The sequence below is a fragment of the Pteropus alecto genome, unplaced genomic scaffold, assembly GCF_000325575.1.
Source record: "Pteropus alecto unplaced genomic scaffold, ASM32557v1 scaffold24, whole genome shotgun sequence".
Taxonomy (NCBI): domain Eukaryota; kingdom Metazoa; phylum Chordata; class Mammalia; order Chiroptera; family Pteropodidae; genus Pteropus; species Pteropus alecto.
The window spans coordinates 10,089,639-10,110,821 of NW_006439192.1; the positions used below are offsets into that span (position 1 = coordinate 10,089,639).

General features: G+C 34.8%; 1 protein-coding gene across 6 annotated transcripts in view; it reads right to left on the reverse strand.

Annotated features, from left to right (window-relative positions):
• Positions 1-21,183, reverse strand: part of RBPMS (RNA binding protein, mRNA processing factor) — a 169,239-nt gene that overhangs the window by 103,516 nt on the left and 44,540 nt on the right. For 4 of the 6 annotated variants that reach the window (XR_003047589.1, XR_003047587.1, XM_025049875.1 and 1 more), the window contains exon 2: positions 3,285-3,350. The exons of the other annotated variants lie outside the window; for them this stretch is intronic. Coding sequence is in view for 2 of the 4 variants with exons in the window: in XM_025049875.1 (XP_024905643.1) it covers positions 3,285-3,350 (66 nt within the window). In the remaining 2 variants the exon portion in view is untranslated. The remainder of the gene's footprint in view (positions 1-3,284; positions 3,351-21,183) is intronic. 6 annotated transcript variants of the gene reach the window in all.

Consider the following 21,183-nt stretch of genomic DNA (forward strand, 5'->3'; position numbering starts at 1 on the left):
TCTAGCTCAATACACAGTGAAATATCATGCCGCTTGCATATAGATTATTTAAGAAACACTATGAGTTAAATAGCCCCAGTATTGTATCTTATTTTATTATTTGCTTATTCATTCATATTTTAGACAGCTTTATTGAAGTATAATTGATATATAATAAACTGTATATCTTGTTTATAATTTGATATATTTTGACATATGCATAACATGTGAAACTGACACAACCATCAAGATACTGAACATATTCATCACCTCCAAAAGTTTTCATGCCCCTTTAATCTTCCTCCCACCCTGTCCTACTATCCTCATGCTCTGGCAATCACTGATATGCCTTCTGTCACTACAGATTATACAAAACTTTAGAACATACATGCTAAATGGAAGCATAAAGTATGCATTCTTTTTGTCTGGCCTCTTTTCCTTTAGTCTGATTATTCTGAGATTCATTCACATTGTTGCATTTATCAATAGTCTTATATTTTATTACTGAGAAGGATTCTGTTGTATGGATATGTTATAGTTCATTTATCCATTCACTAGAAATAACCTCAATGTCCCATCAACATTGAAGTGATGTTGGCTTTTACATATAAAATAGCTATAAAAAGTCTTTGCATGACATATATTTTCTTTCTTCTTAGAGAAATACCTAGGAGTGGAATAGCTGGATGATGTGGTAGGTATACACTTTACTTTTTAGAAAACTGCCTTCAATTCCTTGTTTTATGGCCCAGAACTTAATGAGGGTTCTCTGTGTATTAAAAACATGTGTATTCTGTTGTTGTTGGGTGGAGTGTTTTATAAATGTCAATTAGGTCAAATTTGTTGTTCAATATATCTTTTGCTTCTTCCCTTCTCCCTCAGCTTTGCCAGTGATAAAGACTCTTTCCTAAGAACTTTCTTTATCAAAGCTGTTAAGGCTGAATTATTGACAATTGTCAAAGGGAATCCTGCTATCTGGTGTTCCTATAGTCCAGAAAGTGAACACTCATCTGTTCTATTTGGCTGCTCTGGCTAAGACACCCTGGGCAGAAAGAGAATCCCAACTTCCTTTTATGCAGATTTTGTTGGGTGCCCATTATATGTCTTACACTATGCCAGGTACTGACTAAATTACAGAGATTTGCATGGAAATAATATGATAAGCAGATCTATGTTTTAAACACTGGAGTACCATTTGTCCAGCAGGCAAACCTAACTATGTGATAGATATCAATTAGGATTTTGGGAGTTACCTTAGGAAATAAACTACCATTTATAGTACTACAACAATCAAGATACTGAACACATCCATCACCTCCAAAAGTTTTCATGCCACTTTATTCTTACTCCCACACTGTCCTACCATCCTCATGCCTAAAGAAAAAGGCTTTACAAACTTGCAAGTCAAATAATTTAGCAACGCCCCCACTAGAACTCTGGGGGTTATCAACAAGAAACTTGGCATAAATTAAGATTCATCTACATCCATAAAATGTAGTATTATGCAACCAATAAAAATGATGTTCAAAGAAAAAGTACATATAGTTCAGTTATATTCTATAAAACAGCTAACATACATGTATTTGAAGAGGGAAAAAATACCTTGTAGGATATACACCAAAACATTTATATTTATATGGTTTTAGCCCTGAGTGGTAGAATAAGAAGTGATTTTAATGTTTTTTATTAGCTTATGTGTATGTTCTATCTTTCTATAATAAGTATGTATTAGATTCTATTAAGTTTATTTTGTTAGCTTGGGAATTGTCTCATTTTTTATTTCTTTGCTTTCTTGAGGAAACTATAAATAATGCCAATATTTATAATCAAAACTATCAGTTTTATGAAAAAAACTGTCTAATGTATATGTTTGAGAATTAAAAGAGATTCTTATCTCTGTCTCAACAGGAAACTGTTATACGTGGGAAAAAAAAAAACACACACACAAAAAACTGTTAGGCCTACATTTGCCACTTGCCCATAGATGACAAGAGGCTCAAAGCATCTTTTTTGTTCATTAAATTAGAGGCAATTAAGATGTCTGACATTTTGTTTACACGTGGACACAACTTTCAATTCCTAGAACCTAGTGAAGCCCAATATTGTCACAGAAATCTGCCAGGATGTGTCAGTTCTCACTGAAGAGATATTCTCTTCTCTGACAGAACATATATACTAAGAAAAATAATTCTTAAATACTTACACTATAAAATTATGAGTACAACTAAAGGTCACTTAAATCCAAGCACTTGGAATCCATGTGCTTTGAATCCTTTCTAGACTTCCTCAGACTTGTCAAACTTTATATTAACCAAGGTTTTTTTTTTTTAAATCATGCATAATTAATGGGGAGGGGAGGGGGGAAAACTCTTCCTAGATACATAATTCTAAACTTCATTAGGTTAAAAAAAGATCATGCATAAAAAGGAGAAAAAAACTCTTCTTGGCTATGTAATTCATACTTTTCTATGAATCCCAGGTGACTGGGACCCAGAATTGAGGATATTTGAAAACATTTCAGTTTCCCTACTCTTCTCACCACATTTTTTATCTGAGCCATTAAACAACGAAGCGCTTCTGGGTTTTGTCTTTGCTGTTTATAGAAATCACAGAGGTAGGCCATGACTCTTGACTGCAGGGAGCATACCTTCAGTGAAGGAAACGATGCACACAAGACTTTCTGTGATAACAAAAAGCTTCGCTCATTTATAAAGTAACCAATTAGAACCCAAATACTGAGATACAAGAGTTTAAGAAATGTAAATCCATGATCAAATACTCAGGAAAAAAGTTCCCCCAAACACAGCAAATAAAAGACACCAAATGAACTTTGTGGCAGGTCAATCATTATCCAGAGCAGCCCTTAATTTACCAACAGTGTCTAAGGACACAGATGTGCCTGGCACTATGCCTTTAGCATCACAGATGTTTACTTTATCGGACGCATGGGGAAACACATTTCTTAGTCAAGGACACAACATGCTTCATAGAAGTTCAAGACATAAAGCTGCTGACGGCTCTATCCCAAAGGGACTCTAATGGACTCTGTGGATATATCTCTAACTTCATTTTTACCCCAACAGGACAAAAAGAATAAATGCTATGAAAAATTGTCCTATGCCAAACAGGATGAGCAAGAGCCTTTTTGGCTCAGCGATTATGTACCGTTCCGGCAGAGGCCAGTTACATTTTGGATAAAACCAACCATGTGTTCTCAAATGGCATTGCCCGCTACCACTGGGAAAGATACATCACATTTCAGTGACTGATTTCTAATTTAATAAACTCTAATTCGGTAAACTCACTGTGTCAGTCTTGAACTTTTCTGGATAGAAAGGCCAAAACAGGCCTTGAAATGGAAAGACTCCCACCTTTAATGAAGAACACAGGCATTATCTTGTAAGTAATCAAGACATTAAAATAAAAACCAATAGACAAATGCTTGTTAATTTCAGTACATAGCAGAGAATAATCATGTACACTTTCAAGTAGGTGACCACATCTGATAAGCACCATTGTGTCCAAAGACCATGGGCATTTTCTGTGTATGTTTTAATTGTTTATGAAAAAGTCTTAGGGATCATTCTCTAGCTGCTCTGAGATGACTTCTTGAGGTTCCTCTTAAATTCCTAGGAAGGGGAAAGGCAATTTCTCATTTTCTAATGACTCATGAATAACTGTACATGTAGTCACTCATTTGAAACAGTCTAATGAGTAAAACCCTTGGGGGTGCGTCTATGATCATCTATCCTCTGTAAGCTTTTTCTCCATCTACTCACATTTTTAAAGGTACAAATGTAGACTCCAAAAGAAGCTTTCAAATGTGCTGTATGTTTAAATCATTCTTTTGGTGTAATCGTTCTTTAAAACACACATGTGGATTCACAGAAAGAACTTTCAAGAGGTGTTTTAGAAAGCGTTTTTGTTTGTTTGTTTGTTTTGCAGTGGGTAGCACAGTCCTAGGCACAGGTATATGCTCTATAAATATCACTTGAATTGTTTTTAGAAATCTCCAGAATAACATTGTATATTCATGGGAGATAGTGTTTGCTTGTAGAGACCTCTGGTGACTGCTACATGGCAAACAAAAGGAGTCTACCACATTTCCCAGTCACAATCATATAAATAAAGTTACCACAACATCAAATGATACTCAAATATGACAAAAAGGTAAAAGATTAACATTATAAATGACAGAAATTTAGAAGAGGAAAAAGAGAAATGAGACGAAACAACCAGAATCAAGGGAGAAAAATGAAAAAAAAAAAAAAAAACCCAACAACACAGAATGAAATTGTAACAAATCACAAAAAAATTCAAGACTATACACCCATTAACAGTGTGCTCGATACATGAATGTCAGTAAAATCGTTCACATTTCAAGTGATGAAGATTGAAACATACTTATGTAAATATGTCCAATTTTAACAAATGTATGTAAATGAATAATTCAGAAAGTTTTTTGAAAAGATGCCCAAACTCACTAGTGTGCACAGAATGGTGAGTGGATATCTATATTTACTGATACAGAACAAAGTTCTTGATTATTAAGTAAAAAAGCAAACACCAGAAAAATTGTCATTTAATTCTTTCAGTGTTTTCATAAGGTAGTACACGCTCAAGTAAAAAAAAAAAAGTATTGAAAGAATGTATTAAATATTTCTTATATGTTAATAGTGGGGAGGAGAGGTGGGATTTACAGAACTTACATTTTATATATTTATGTACTTTAGCATTTAAATATTTATATACATAAACTATTTATTTAAAAAAAGAGACACAAGTCCAAATATATCTCCTTTCTTTGAAAATATAAACCTTGGGTCCTGCCTCTCTACTTCTGTCCTTAGAAATTTTCATTTTCCTGCCTATCCTTGCTGCAGAGGGAACTGATGTAGTAGAAATACACATTCATGTATTTGCTTCACATTTTGAGTCCAACCACAAATCAGTATTTCTTTGTACTTACTCTAAAAATAGAATCTAGCCAAAAAAGGGGCACCAATACCCCTAGGTTAAGGCCCTAGGAGCAGGACCATCCTGGTTGCAGTCAAAAGGGTGTTCTTGCTTTGCGATCACCCTACTTTCCACTAAGACAAGAACACAGGGAGCACTTGCTCTATAACAGCTAAGAGAGTGCCATCTCTCTTCTGAGACCATGTAATATACAATATAAACTTGGTTTCAGGAACAGAGAAGTTAAAAAGAGCTCCACATACCTATGCAGCATAAATCCCACAGAGCTGGGTTGTTTTAACACAAAAGGCAGGAAAAGGAAGGTGGTGTGGGTTTCCAGAGCCATGTTTTAAGTTTTATACTCTGGTTAAATTATTTTACTCTTCTAAAATAAAGTATAAATGGATTTAGTTCTTTCCTTATTAAGCCCCAACTGAAACACTATATTGCAAAACTGAGCCTTACAGAAGACTACTGGTTACCCTGCTTCCAAAGACCACTTTATTGCCTGTTACAGTTTTTCATTCATGTGTTGCCACCATGGAAATGGATTACCACAATCATTACAATGGACTGCCAGGTGTTTAATTCTGGTTGCAGCTCAGAAGACTCTGACAGGCCTTTGGGTCAAGCTCTAATTTCTTGTTGGCATTGGCTTCAAGGTGGAACAGTGGTCACGTTTCTTTTTCCTGACAATGGCCACCTACTGGACTTAAAAACTCATTCCTTTTCTAGTCCTGAGGAGGTATGTTTTGGTTCAAGAGTTCTAGGTTGCTACAGATGCCGAGGACTGACTAACCATAAGATAAAAAGGATCACTACGCTGACTCGTTGTAAATGAGTCACGTTGTAGTTTTAAACTGATACTTGCTTTCCTTCCTAAAGAAAAAAGCCACATAATTATCCACAATGCACACTTCCCTAGTTTTAAGGTACCCACTAGTGTTGGCTTTGAGTGATATTCAGTTGGTTAACCCTATCTGCAGAATAACTAAATTTACACCTTTATTTAGGGCTCACGGAAGCCAGGTTTCTTTACCAAAGTGATCAGAAAGTTTCCAGTAGTATCAGGAAAAGGAAGACTCATGGAAGCACATGTGGAAAGAGGAGCATGGCATTCCATAAACACATATATGCAGGGCTCATGTCATGCACAACTATTGGGACAGCAAGTTAGCACTAGGTACACCATGCAAGTAAGTTCATTCTTTGAGGAGCCTATTCTAGCCCAACCCAATGTTGACATAATCAGGTCTCAATCTCTCACTTGGATGGGACTTCTTGAGATTAAAATTCAATCTAGGCCATCCCTTGCATCTGTTATACATTTGTGTAAAAGGATAAGAAACAAATCGAGAATTTCTATGGTTTGAAAACTGCCCAAATATAGGTAGGAGATGTATCTGTACATGTAAGCACTTAACCTCATTAAGAAATTTCCTTAGTGCTGTCAGACACAAAGAGAGATGGGTACCAGAAGCAAATCAAAAATTTAGGGTTTGAATTAGCCTAGATAAAAACTAGATATGTAAGTGTGTGCATGTGAGAACTTAATCTCATTATTAGTAAATTCACTGAGTGCTGTCAAACACAATATATGGCTGTCAGGTCGTTAGAGTTCAACAAGAATTCCCATATAGAAACAATTCTTTACCCCTTAATTCTGGTCCTATTTTTACTCTACCTTGGCTTCCCTTAGTTTCCTTTAACTTTCTCATGGCTTATTCTGTTCCCTGGTTAGCCTGTGGAGTCCTACTTTTCATTCAATCACACTGCTTACATTGCTAACACACAACGATTTAAAAATGTATACATTAATCCAGTGTATTGTAAACAGAACTTTGCATTCTAATGCCCTAAAGTGCACCTGCCCCTAGGATTTTAATTCTATAGAGTATCCCAAAGTTGAAAGTCAAAAAAAATCACCTGGGCTACCCACAATACAGACTTTTTCCATGGCCTAACAAAATGAAATACAAGCAGAATATATGAAAAAAATCTTCTCAAAATTCCGGGACCTCTCCTCTCTTTACTTCTGCATAGTTTGGGTGACTGCTATTTAACAAAGTGGATCTGTTCAAACAAGCCATTCCACCTCTCCCAAACTAGATAGCACACAGAAGTCTTCAAAGTCACTTGAAGTATCTGAAAAAAACATGTAGACAGTGGCAGATATGGACTCACCACCACCCAGGGCTCTAAAGCATTTATTGCTTTGGTAGCAGTAGTGGACCTTGATTTTTACTGAGGACCACCTTCAACCTCAATTTGCAATGCATTCCTAATAACCATCCACAAAGCACCACAGTTTTAACAACTAAAGAAGGTGTGAGAATTGCAAAACGAGAAATATGTGGAGAAAAGGTTTGCTTTCCAATATTTAATTGTGGGAAACAACCCAATATACACTTTAAAATTTTTAGTGCCAGGTCAGCTCACCTTCAACATCAAAGTTCTTCTTCATGTGAAAGTGGTAAGCATTCCAGTACTTAGCAGTAGGCAATAAATGAGTATCTTTAGAATGAACTACATGAGGGAATGTAAAAACTAAGTCACAATACTAGGAACCAAGCATGAAAGAGGGAGCCACATAATCCACAAAAATTCAGATATGGGTGAGTATGAAGAATAAAGTCATTGACATTTTAATATGCATTTCGGAAGTTAAGTACTGAAGGCAGTAAAGCATATGTAGTTAAAAAAAAATAAAATTCATGTGGAGCCAGGCTGCTGGGATTGAAATTCCAGTTCTCCAACTCGCAATAGCTATGCACCTTGGATAAGCCATTTAATCTCTCCATTCAGAAGTTTCCTCATCTGGAAAATGGAGACAATAAAGGTATCCATTTGAGGCAGTTTTAAAATATGTCCATGAATTCTTTGTTACTCCCCTCTTCATGATGTGGAACTTAATGTCCTTCCCCCTTGGTGTGGGCTTCACTTAATGACTCACTTCAAATGGACAGCATATGGCAGAAATGAGTGTGTGTGACTTCTAACACTAAGTTGAAAAAGGAACTATGGGTTCCTCTCTTGGATTGTTCACTTTGGGGGAAGATAGATACCACGTCTTAATGATAATCAAGAAGCTCCTTGGGGAACTCCACATAATAAAGGACTAAGGTCTTAGGCCAAAAAGCCATGTGAGTGAGTCATCTTAGAAGCAGATCTTTCAGTCCCAGCCAAGTCTTCAGATGACTGTAGCTGCTGATGGAAATGTAAAAAGGTATAAACCCTCTAGAAAACAGTTTGGCAGTTTCTTATTGAACAAAAAATACAATTGCTATACAAAAACTGGTATACAAATGTTCATATATGCTTTATTCACAATAGCCAAGAATTGGAAATAAGCCAAATGTCCTTCAATGAGTGAATGGTTAAACTGTGGCACACTCACACCATGAAATACCCCTTAGCAAAAAACAAACAAAACCCATTAATACAAACAACTTGGATAAATCTCAAGGAAATTATGCTGAGTAAAAAAAACTCAGTTCCTAAAGGTTATATATCAATCACATGATTCCATTTATATAATATTCTTGAAATGATGAAATTACAGAGATGGAAGATAGATGAGGAGTTTGTAGAGTAAGGGATAAAGGAGAAGTGAGCAGAGGAAGGTGCATGTTACACAAAGCCAATGGCAGGGGTCTTCGTGGTGATGGGACTGTTCTGTATCCACAGAACAAAACACACAAGTAAAACTGGGTAAGTCTAAATAAATGGATCATATCGATATCAATTATTTAGTTGCGTTATTGTGCTATAATTTCACAAGATGTTGCCATTAAGAAAATTAGGCAAAAGACACAAAGGATCTCTCTGTGAACCTACGATTATCTCAAAATAAAAGTTAAAAAAAAATTTAAGTGTATATTTAGAAAAACTTTTGGACAAATAATTATACACACATTAATCAAGAGATTTATATCAGTTGGTAAAGTTGGGCAGTGAAGTTATATAGTTATGGATTCAAATGCATTTCAAATATACTTAAAGCCCTACAGAAAATATATTTTTCCTATTAATTTTTAATTGATAAGATTCAATATTGTAAAAGACATAAGAATGAAATGTGAATTTTTAAAAAAAGAAGTATATTTTACTCAATTTATAATTTTCAATCACTTGTTCAATCACTTGTAGGATATCTTAGTTATGGTCTACTTTAATATCCATACCTCATTCTAGATACATCTCACATGATATAAAAAATAAAAATGCCAAATATATAAACTTAAAATATTTTAAACTACAACCAGGGAAAAGACTAGTAATGTCAAGCCTAAGGAAGTCCACAGAGCACAGATACACACACAGAGGCTATATTCTGTATTAATAAAGTACTGCTGAGCTCACTAGTAAACACGACCCACTTTTCTAAACCTATGTCTACATGAAAGTTCATTTAGACAATATTTGTTTGCATTTAAAATACCTCATGATTGAAATACAATTTTTGGAATACACTATTTCAGGTTATTAAAGAATTATAATGCGTTTTTAATGTGCTTATAATGTGTTTTTCTAGTAAAAGAGAAAACTTCCATTTTTCAATTTAGATCATAGGAATTTCCAAATCCAGAATACATCCAATATATTTAGGCTACAACTAATAATCCCACAACCTACTACAGAAATTACCTCTCCTCTGAGACATATTTGATTTGATAACAACCTATAATGATGTCTGTTTACCATTTATGTGATCTTAAATCAATTAAATATTAAGTTTACATATATGTGTATGTATGTGTAATTATGTAAAGGGATACAGGGCTCAGAAGACTTGGCATGACTTACAAGTAGGACTATATATGTCAGCTGGGAACAATGAAAGATATATAACAAATGTCAGGGAAAAAATGGTGAGGTTTGAAGTTAAGAAATAACCTAAATTAGCAACAGTAATAATGCTTTTCAAACGAATCTAAAAATTTTAAAAGTTTCTTCAATATTTAATATGGGTTCCCATAGCTCCGTAATTTTTCAATTTCTAAAAGGGAAGGAAAGGGAAAAACAACTAAATTGAGCCTAGTGGTTTAAATCACTCCCAACAAACAAAAGTCCAAGACCAAAGTCCAAGATCAGACAGCTTCACTGGTGAATTCTACCAAACATTCAAAGAAGAACTAACACCAAAGCTTCTCAACCTCTTCCCCCTAAAATGAATGAATGAGTAAATAAATAAAAATAAAAAAATAAAAGAGGAGGGAACTCTTTCAGAGTCATTAAGAGGCCAGCATTACCCTGATATAAAAACCAGACAAAGATGCCATAAAAAATGAACAGGTCGATATCCCTAGTGAACAAAGATGCAAAAATTCTTACCAAAATATTAGTAAACCAAATTCAACAATACATTAAAAGGATCATACACCATGGTCAAATGGGATTTATTCTAGGAATGAAAGGATGGTTCAACATCTACGAATCACTCAACATAACATTACTAAAATGAAAGATAAAAATCATATAATCTCAATAGATGCAGAAAAAGCACTTGACAAAATTAAACACTCACTAATAATAATAATAATAATAATACCAACAACAAAATGGGTAGAGAGAGAATGTACCTCAACATAATAAAGGCCACACATGACAAGTCCAGAGCCTCACATTTCACTCAAAGGTGAATAGCTAAGCTCAGGAATAAGACAAGGATGCCAACTCTCACTACTTTTGTTCATAGTATTAGAATTACTAGCTAGAACAATTAGACAAAAAATAAAATGCAACCAAAATGGAAAGGAAATAAAACTTTCACTATTTAAAGATGACATGATGTTATATATAGACTCCATTAAAAACTGTTAGAACTAATAAATGAATTTAGTACAGCTCCAGGACACGAAATCAACACACAAAAATCTATTGTATTTCCATACGCTAATGACAAATATCAGAAAGAGAAATTAAGAAAACAATTCCATTTACAATTCTGTCAAAATGAATGAATGAATGAATGAATGAATGAATAAAACGCCTGGGAATAAACTTAACCAAAGAAGTGAAAGAACTGTTTGACACCTATAAGACATTAATGAAAGAAATTAAAGAAGACAAATTAAAAAATATTCTGTGTTCTTGGATTGAAAAATTAATATTGTTAAAATGTCCATGTTACCCAAAGCAATATATAGATTCAATGCAATCCCTATCAAAATTCCAATGGCATTTTTCACAGAAATAGAACAAAAAAATTCTAAATTTTATATGAATCATAAGAGATCCTGAAAGCCAAAGTAATCTTGGGAAAGAAGAGCAAAGCTGAAGACATCATGCTTTCTCATTCAAAATATATTACAATGCTATAGTAATTAAAACAGTATGGCACTGGCTTAAAAATAGACATACAGATCAATGGAATAGAGCAGAAAGCCTAGAAATAAACCCACTCATATATAGTCAATTAATTCATGACAATGGAGCCAAGAATATACAATGGGGAAAGGACAGTTTCTTTAATAAATGGTGATGGAAAAACTGGAAAGCCACACACGAAAGGATTAAACTGGACCTCTAGCTTACACCATACACAAAAATTATCTCAAAATGGATTAAAGACTTGAATGTAAGAGTCAAAACCATAAAACACCTAGAAGAAAGCACAGATGGTAAATTCCTTAACATCGGTCTTGGCAGTAATTTTTTGATCTTGGCAAGAAAAGCAAAAACAACAAAAGCAAAAACAAACAAGTGCGACTACATCAAAATAAAAGGCTTCTGCACAGCAAAGCAAACCATCGACAAAATGAAAAGGTAACCGCTGAATGGAAGAAAACATTTCCAAATCATGTATCTGATAAGGGGTTAATTTCCAAAATATATAAAGAACTCATACAACTCAATAGCAAAAACCAAACGATCCGATTTTAAAATGGGCAGAAGATCTGAACAGACATTTTTTCCAAAGAAGATATATAGATGGCCAACAGGCACATGAAAAGATACGTATAATTAAATCATCGGGGACCTGCAAATTAAAACAATGAGAGATTATCCCATACTTCTCAGAATGGCAATTATCAAAAAGGCAAAAAATAACAAGTGTTGGGCAAGGATGTTGGTGGGAATGTAAATTGGTGCAACCACTATAGAAAACAGTATGGATATTCATCAAAAAACTAAAAATAGAACTACCCTATGACCCAGCCAGTCCACTTCTGGTTATATATCCAAAGAAAACAAAAACACTAACACCAAAAGTTATATGCACCCCCCATGTTCACTGCATCATTATCAACAATAACCAAGACATGGAAACAACCTAAGTGCCCATCAATGAATGGAAAAATAAATTGTGGTACATGTATATATACATATATACAATGGCATATTATTCGGCCATAAAAAAGAATCTTGCCATTTGTGACAATATAGATAAAACTTGTGGGCATTATGCTAAATGAAATAAGTCAGAAAAACAAATACAGTATCTCTCTTACACGTGCAATCTAAAAAACAAAACAAAACAAAAAACCTCAAGCTCAGATACAGAGAAGAAATTGGTGGAGGCAGGTATAAATATAGGTGAAATCAAGAGGGGAAAAAAAAGATTCCACTATACTTGAGCCTTAGGTGGGCTTATGTAGAAATACAAGACACAATTGAGGCAGGTAATAAAGCAAAAGGAAGACAATCAGGTTTGACTGGAGATCTCTATGTGGAAGAATAGCTGTTTACCCTTATCCCCACCTAGGAAAGTCCAACAGCCATGTCCCAGGTGAAATATTGATTCTTCCCAAAGACTGTGAATATCCCCAGAGAAAAGACTTCCCCCTCCCCCACAATCTAGCAATTAAATAATGACCAGCAAAATGGTAAAGCCCACTAACTGATAAAACCTACCAAAGTCAGCATAGATCTCCATCAGTTTTTATTGACTCATTATTAAATATGAATGGACAAAGACTCACAGATATTTGAAAAAAGACTATACCTCGAAAGTGAGGAGCTAAGATAAGCAAACAGAAACAATAATCCTAAAGGAAACAAAATTCAGGAAAAAATGCTTTAAAAGAGAGCTCTACTTACTTTCCTTAGAGATATTTTTAAAAATTACATCCATAAAAAGAGCAGGATGCTATAAAAAGAAAACATGTAGCAAAAAAGAATTCTTAGATATTAAAATGATTCTTACAATAAAAATTTTCAATAGAGAGACATGGAAGAAAAGTAAGTTTCTTTGAAGAGCAAAAAGACAAAGAGTAGGAAATTTAAAAAAAAAATTACGAAAGATCAATCGAGGTCCAAAATCCAACTACAAAGAAATCTAGAATTAAAGAATAGAGAAAACAAAGGGGAGAAAATTATTTACACAAACACACACACTCAAAGGAATATCTCAACCCTGAAAGCATGAAGCTCCAGATTTAAAGGGCTTATTAAGTGTTCAGCACATTGCTAGGTCCATAGTGAAATTTCAGAACACCAAGGATAAAGAGAAATATTAAAGCACACACACACATCTTCTCTGATGTTCACACACACGCACGCGCACACACACACATACATACACACCACCTACAAAGTATTGATAATGTTACTGGTAACAAATTCTTTATAAGTGACACTGTAAACTGTAAAACAGCAGAGCAAAAAGTTACTTGAGGTATACCAGCAAAACAAGAAAGTACTCCAGTCAAGCTACAGTATCCAGTAGCTTGACACAGAATCCAGTTAAGTGGCATTGTCACCTCTCAAGAGCACAACTGAGACACAGAAAAGGGTAGAACAAGAAATAGTTGCTTTTCATCATAACCCCCTTTTATAACAATTTTTTTGACAAGTACAAGTATTACTTTGACAAAAACTTAAATTTTTTTTTTCAGGTAGCAAGCACATGCACATTAAATTAGATTGAGATTAGAAATGAGAAAAAAAAGAGGGGACATCCATAGCTTCACCATCTGAAACTCAAACATTGTTAAAATTTTTGGTCTATAGTATTCCAGTCTATTTTTAAAATACAAGATTTTTTTAAAATTAAAAAACCAACAGAGATGTGGTTGTACTGTATATATAATTTTACCCTGTCTCACGTAAATTTTTCTTATAGTTACATATACTTTGTAAAAAATTTAAATGACTGCAAGTAGTTTACAATTAGATTTTTATCTAATCTCTATGAATTGCTTATAATTTCTGATCTTTTAAAAAATACTATAATAAATATTTTGCCATAAAAATAAAAGTAACCTTTGTCAGTTAGTCTGATTTCACTTGAGTGCTATTTTTATTTAATCAGGCTCCCAAAGTTTTCCAGGTTCTCTATGAAATCATTGTAGTTGCGGTCTCCACATCTCTGATAAGTGCCAAAACCTCTTGACCTCAAAGACCACGGTTCCTTGTTTTAGTAACACTATGTTTAAACTTAAAAAGTTCAAGGGCATTTCTGGGGAGCAGCATTTACAGCCTGCTCAGGACCCCAGAAACAGTCATCTTGAATGCTCAGTAAACTTTGCTGCAGCTAACAGAAAAAGGCCTACTGAAATCTAATGAAAATTGAGCTAGATAATAAAGTAATCCTCATCTTACAACCTAACATTTTAGGATAAAACTGCAGATACTTCCTTTTGTCTAATGCGATAGAAACTTGAAATTCACAATCTTGGAGTTCGAAAAATGTTTTGTTTCTTGTGTCTATTAAGGGTGTCACTGTCAGGATTTAAGAGCTCCATTGGACTAGAGCCCCCAGATGAATAGAATATTGGCTAAAATAAATGTAGACTTATGCTTATCCAGAAATCCTTTGCCACCCTGGAAAAAGACACACAGCCATGAAAAATCAAAATGTTGTGTTAAGCTACAAATTTAAAGAATTCAGCAGGGTTGTCAGTGCGAAACAAGATAAATGGGCTCAAGTTACTGATGTGCAGTTTGTTCCTCACAGACACTCCGACCTAACAGTTATGATTAAATCTATTTGCTTGTTTTTTGTTTGTTTTGTTTTTTCCCCTTGTGAGAAAGAAAAGTAAAGTAGAGCACAGTGCTTAAGCACACAGACTCTGGAGCCAAAGTGCCTGGATTTCAATCCCAGCTCCAATATCTATTAGTTGATACCAATGAACTAATTGGAGCCTCAGCTTCCTTATCTGTAAATGAAAGCTATAAAATCTACCTTGTGGGGTTGCTAAAAGGATTGAATAAATGAGTATTTGCAAAGTATTTAGGAAAGTACCTGGCATCTAGTAAGCATTATACTAGCTCTTGTTAAATAAAAAATGTAACCCCTCAATTGCTATCTGATAACACGGTTTGCTTGCAGGGGCAGAATGAGCACTAAAGAATGAAAGTATTCAAATCCTAAAACTCGGGAGTTCATTTAGCCAGCTAAAGATACTTTGAAAAGTTATCCATAATAAAACTGTTTCAAAAATAGCTATTAAGGAAAAAAACACAACCACTGAACAAGAAGACGACAAATATTTCATTATAAATACTGGATTTCCAGAGTGAAACTGTATTATTCACGCTCTCTCCCCAATCCCTTGGAATTCCTTTTCAAGGTTTAACATGTTAATAGGAACATGTATTTGTAATATATTTGTAAAGAGCACAAACAAAACAATACATTTTAAGAAACCAGCTCAATATTTTCCATTTTGTGAATTTCAAACAGCTCAGGCAATTTCCAAAACTATTCTTTCCCAGATGAGGAAGAATTCTCAAAATTGTCAGAACCTGAGGGCACGTGAAGGATTTTTCATAGTGGGCATAACTCAGCCTGTCAGGGGTCTCTCTGGAACCTGATGTGCCAGCCTAGCTCTGGCCATAACACAGGCTAAGGTATGCACAGCCAAAACAGTTCTCATTGTGTCAGAGAGTCTGTATTCTAATATGACCAAATAAAGATACAACCAATATCCTAGATATGCTCTTCTGTTGTGCCAAAACTTCTCGTTCTTCCAAATATCCACATCCAAGCTACTAATTAAAGTGTAATTTACCCAGAGCCTAGTGGAAGAATTTCCAAATGTTCTAAGTACAATAGAATATAAAACCTCATCAGTAATCTAAAAGACAGTATATGTATATACTGAACTATAAGATATCCATGACTTTAACAAAATCTTTTTATGTGATTAACAGCACATACCACATGCAATATACTTTTTGCTAACTGAAATTGTGTCACAGATACTATGAACCCAGGGAAGATGAAAATGGATCCTTAACCTCACACTTCATCCCTTCAGCATCATCCAAGGGTAAGCAGTGCTTGGACAATTTAAAAATTTTACTTGCCATGTTATGTTACGGCTCAAAAATGTTAAAAACAGAATACACACACACATACACAGTTTTAGAAATGCATAATACAAACACATACAACAAAATTATTGCTTTTCTAATCTCACAATCAACACTGCTCACATCCATCAGTTCTTCCCACACATCAAAACAAAATTCCTGAGTCTCTGGTATTCAAATGTTCATAATTATGCTTCCCTCCTCTTCTGCAACTTTTTTTCTGTAAGCTGCACTAGGTGGTCAGCCTTAACACCATACCTTGCTTATTCCTGGCTAAAAGCCTTTTCTTTTGTGGTTATTCTTTTTGTGTAGAAGGCTCACTTCTTGATTTAGAAACCCAAATCAAGCCAAATCAAATTGTATTAGCTTTCCATTGACTACTCTAACTCACCTCCTTCCTTCTTTGCTGAACTCCTATTGCACTATTTGTACCACAGTCATATGTCTTACTCACTGTTTTCTGTTTCACGGGCTTTAGTTAAATCCTTTTCAGTTAAACTATAAATTCCTTGATAGCGGTCACTGTATCTTCTTCACTGATCATTATAATCTTGAATTAGGGATCTAAATTTCCTTAGATTAGGGAATCTAAGCTTCTCTCTGCATCTGACATTCACTTGGAGAAAGCCAAGGCTGGATAGTATTTAATTTTTTTCACAGAAATGGTCAGGTTTTAATTGTAAGAGGAAAAGGCTCCCTATCTATCCATCAAAAATAATTAAGACTTTAATCCATGAAAAAATTTCTAAAATACAAGAATTTGAGATTCTAAATTAGGTAACACTACCTAATTTAATCATGGATTTACACAAATTCAGTGATTTCTAAGACAGTACCCTTAAGTATTTGATAATTTATCTTCTTGTCTTAATGTTCAAGATATAAGGATAGCTCTAATCTTAAATAAGAGATCAACAGAATTTATTTCTTTCAAAAAACTAGCTTTCTTCTGCAATTTAGAAAGAATGGCACATGAACTATGTAATTACATGGAAAAGGAAGCATAATTCATTTCTCTAAATGATAGCAAAAATAATAAAAGTTTATCTCAGGTTAAAGCACATTCAAGAGTTAAAAGTGAACAAAGGAGTTCTAGGAGATGGCAAGTCACATATTTAACCCTTCCCATCACCTGCACATACTGTGCATGCAGACGTGCACACCACACACACACACACACACACACACACACACACACCCTCAAGTAGTCCTTGCTGCTTTACCATTTCACCATCTTAGATCTTGTTTCTTCCACATGCAGAATGGACATAACACTTACCATCTTTATGACATTTTCAAAGGAATATAAAAAGTGTAAAATAACTTATTAATCGAGTATTTGTAAGTCCTTGACCAGCAATAGTATGCAATACTTTAGTTATCCACATTTCTAATTTTCAATTCTAAACTGGCAATGCTGAGCTGCCTCTCTGCTGCACTTGGGGCACTATATGTTCAAGAAAATAAAAGGGATGACGTTATGACTTCCAAAACTATAATCAGAAAAATAATTCGCTGGCGAAAGATCACATAATTCGGTATTTCTCAAATATGCCTGATCAAAAGGAAGTCCAGGGTGTCTGCTAAAAAATAGATGGCTGGGATTCTCCTCCAGAAATTCTGACTTAGATGATCCCAGGATGAGGCTGAGGAGTTTGAATTTTTAATAAGCAACACAGATGATTTTCCTGATCAGACATATTTGGGAAACACTGAAGTAACACATTACCAAATCCACAGGAAGTTTTTATAGTTTTAAAAGAACACACAAACAGGAGCATTTGAGATCTTGCTCCCCAGCATATGTTGTCAGTTTGGCTCAAAAACACTTATAAAATTCTCTAAAAAAATAAAAGAACATGCAAACAACATTCAATTATAGTTACTACCACAGAGATGAGGCTTTGGCCCCCTGAAAACTTCTCACTGCCAAGGGCCATAGGGCTTGTTGAGAAGACTTTCCTTGACCTTGGATCGGAGGCCTTTAAGTCAGGCCCTGAGTGAATCTCACACAGGCAGAAAAGAATTAGACCCTTCGTAAGAGAAACAGATTTGCAATCTTCCCCCACCCAGCCATCATCATAGAGGTCAAAGATGACAGAATTACAGGAACTATATACTGAAGGAAATGAAAGAAGGATTATTCTTATGCACTAACAGAAAATAAAAAATTCTTGCGGGGGTAGAGGTGAATAGAGCTAATAAATCTACCTGCAACAATCATGTTCATATAGTGTCTGGACAAAATGCCAGTGATGAATACCTAACTCCAACCAGGTGATTCTCCACCTCTCCTCGACATCAAGCATTTTATTATGGTTTGGATGCCTTCTCTGTAAATGGTAATACCCAGTACAATCATCTCTGCATATCAAATATCAATTACTCATTCCTTCCTGCCTTTCCTTAGGGTGGACTTGATGAACCTTAATTTCTTGGCCATCTCTGAATAGAGATAACAGGCCTTAAGACAGCCCACATTTCAGGATAAACAAGAGGAAGGCAATGACAGGAATGTATTTTTACCATCACCGGTGCTTAGTTAAGTTGAACCTAGCACAATGCAACCTGTATTGATGATCTCTTAGAAAAAGGAATGCAGCCTTGCTGAGGGAAATCACAAATGAGGAAGGTAGCATGATGTGGAGAAAAAAGCACTTGATAGGGAATTATGAGTCCTGTATTTTAGTACCAACAACCTCTGACCACTAATTCACTCCTAAAAATTATCGTCCATAGATGTGACATCTTTCTGAGAATGCTTGAAATACTGTATCTAAAATGAAGACGGGAAGGAAACAGAACCGACCACTATCTAGTGGTTCCAGGCTAATAATGACAATGCCTTAAACAACATTGCATCTAGCTGCTGACTATTCTGCATTACCTAGAAGATGGGAGAGATTTGTTCAATTAACAATTTGATTTTAAAAAACAAATGGGATAAATGTGTCCATAAAAAAATTAGCCCCCAAACTCTGTGCAAAAATTTCCAGTTTCTCATGTGTTCTTCATTCTTATCAGTATATTCATCAGCAACAGACTGTAAAAAAATCCTGGTGAGACATCAGCAAAATGGCAGTTTTCCCTGAGAAAAGACACTAGCTCCATTCACACTTCTGGAGAGCCTTAAATAATGTGAGCTATTTCTAACTAGAAAACTGTTTAGGGGAGGAGGAGATAATAATCTGTATCTATCAAAATCTCAATTTCGTTCCTGTGCAAAACATTCTTGCTTTGCTTGACAGACAACCTTCACATGACCTAAATCAAAACACCCACTAAATAACGAAAGACATTTTAGTCTTGCCTAACCAACAAAGCCCCATGAGTAGAGACCCCGTGTCAACAGCTGAAGTAATACCTGATATACATCATTTTATACATGAAATTTATTAGATATAGCTGAGGGAGGTGTAAAAAAGAAATCTTCCGAGGCTTAGGGCACTGGGATGGCAGGTGTGAATCTAAAGACAGCAGGAGCCCAAGCCAGTGAAATGTGTTGTGGTCTGCCTACTTCTGCTACAGAGCAGAAGTTATGAAAAGAAAAGAAAAAACTGCTATGTAGTAGCATCCAGGGCTTGTTTGAGAGCCGAGGAATGGCACATTTCTTTTGCCATACAAATGATTAAATATTCTAGTCCAGGACTTTTAAAATAGTCAGCCTCTAAACGAATAATAAAATGCTGCCTGGCCACCATGCTTATTGACATTTTCTAATCGTTTTAACGTATGTAGAATTTTTACTAAAGAAATACACCTGCCTTTTATCATTATCATAAAAGGCTAAGGAAAAATAATTTTACTTCAAAGTTTCTCTATTTTTAAATGAAAGGTTTTCCTTCAGTTTAAGAAAATATATTTTTATTGCTTTCAGGCAATGGGTAACTAAATACAACCAAAAGTGACAGATAAATTAATAGCTACACTAACCCATGTTATTATAGAAGACTATGCTGGCTTTTAGAAGTCTAGTTATTTTTTCATTGTCATGCAGCTCTGGAAATAATTATGTGGCATTTCATGTGATGACTTCTGTCCATTCATGTGTCATGAAGTCCAAGGCAGAAATTGGGAATAAAGGCCTGAGGTGGTTGGAGGGTTACTACCAAAAAGTAACCATTCACTCACCACTTGGAGTTCCCAGACAATATTACAAGTATGGACATGAGTGTTTTGCTCATACCCTCTAGCCCCCAGCTAAAGTGACCTCCCATGCTGTCTTCTGTCCTATCCTCCTTCTCAAAGTCTAGTTCTGGGTATAAGGAATAAAGACAAACATCAAGTTGTAACCATCTAGAATTTCCACCACACTGAAACTAAATCTACTTGGTAGAGAAAATCAAGCCCAACTTAGTTCATCTGTAAATTCATTTCATGCTGAACTGCTTAATTATTAATTCTTAGGAACTAGCATGCAAGTGATTAAATATTCTACCTCCAGGTGTTTTAAAGCAGTCTACTTTTAAACATATATCAAATTATTGGCTACCCATCATGTTTCTTGATTGTAAAGTGACTAGATATAGTCATGTAAAATTTTGTAATTTTAATCCATTCTCCTACTCTTCATTTTAAGAAAGTTTGAGAGAAGGAAACCATGTATTAATTCATTTTGATGTGGCAATCTACCTCCCATCTGTGTCCCTTGTAATACTTCCACTTGTTTAAAAGAAAGATAAACTGTTCTTTAGAAAGGCCTGGATCCCTGCTTCTAAACAGGATATCCTAGTTGACTTGGAGTGTAACTAAATGTAAATTGTAATTTTTCATGATTTTCTGTTGAAACCAAATTCTGCTCATAAAACTGTAGACTTTGGTCCTAAAGGAGTTCTTCTTAAAACAGTGTAAAAGTACTCTGAGAGGCAAAATGCCTAAGAGACTATCAGAGGAGCAGAAACCCCCTAGAATCTTTTTTTTTTTTTAATTTTATTAGTTTCAAGTATACAGAACATTGGTTAGACATTTACATTGTTTATAAACTAT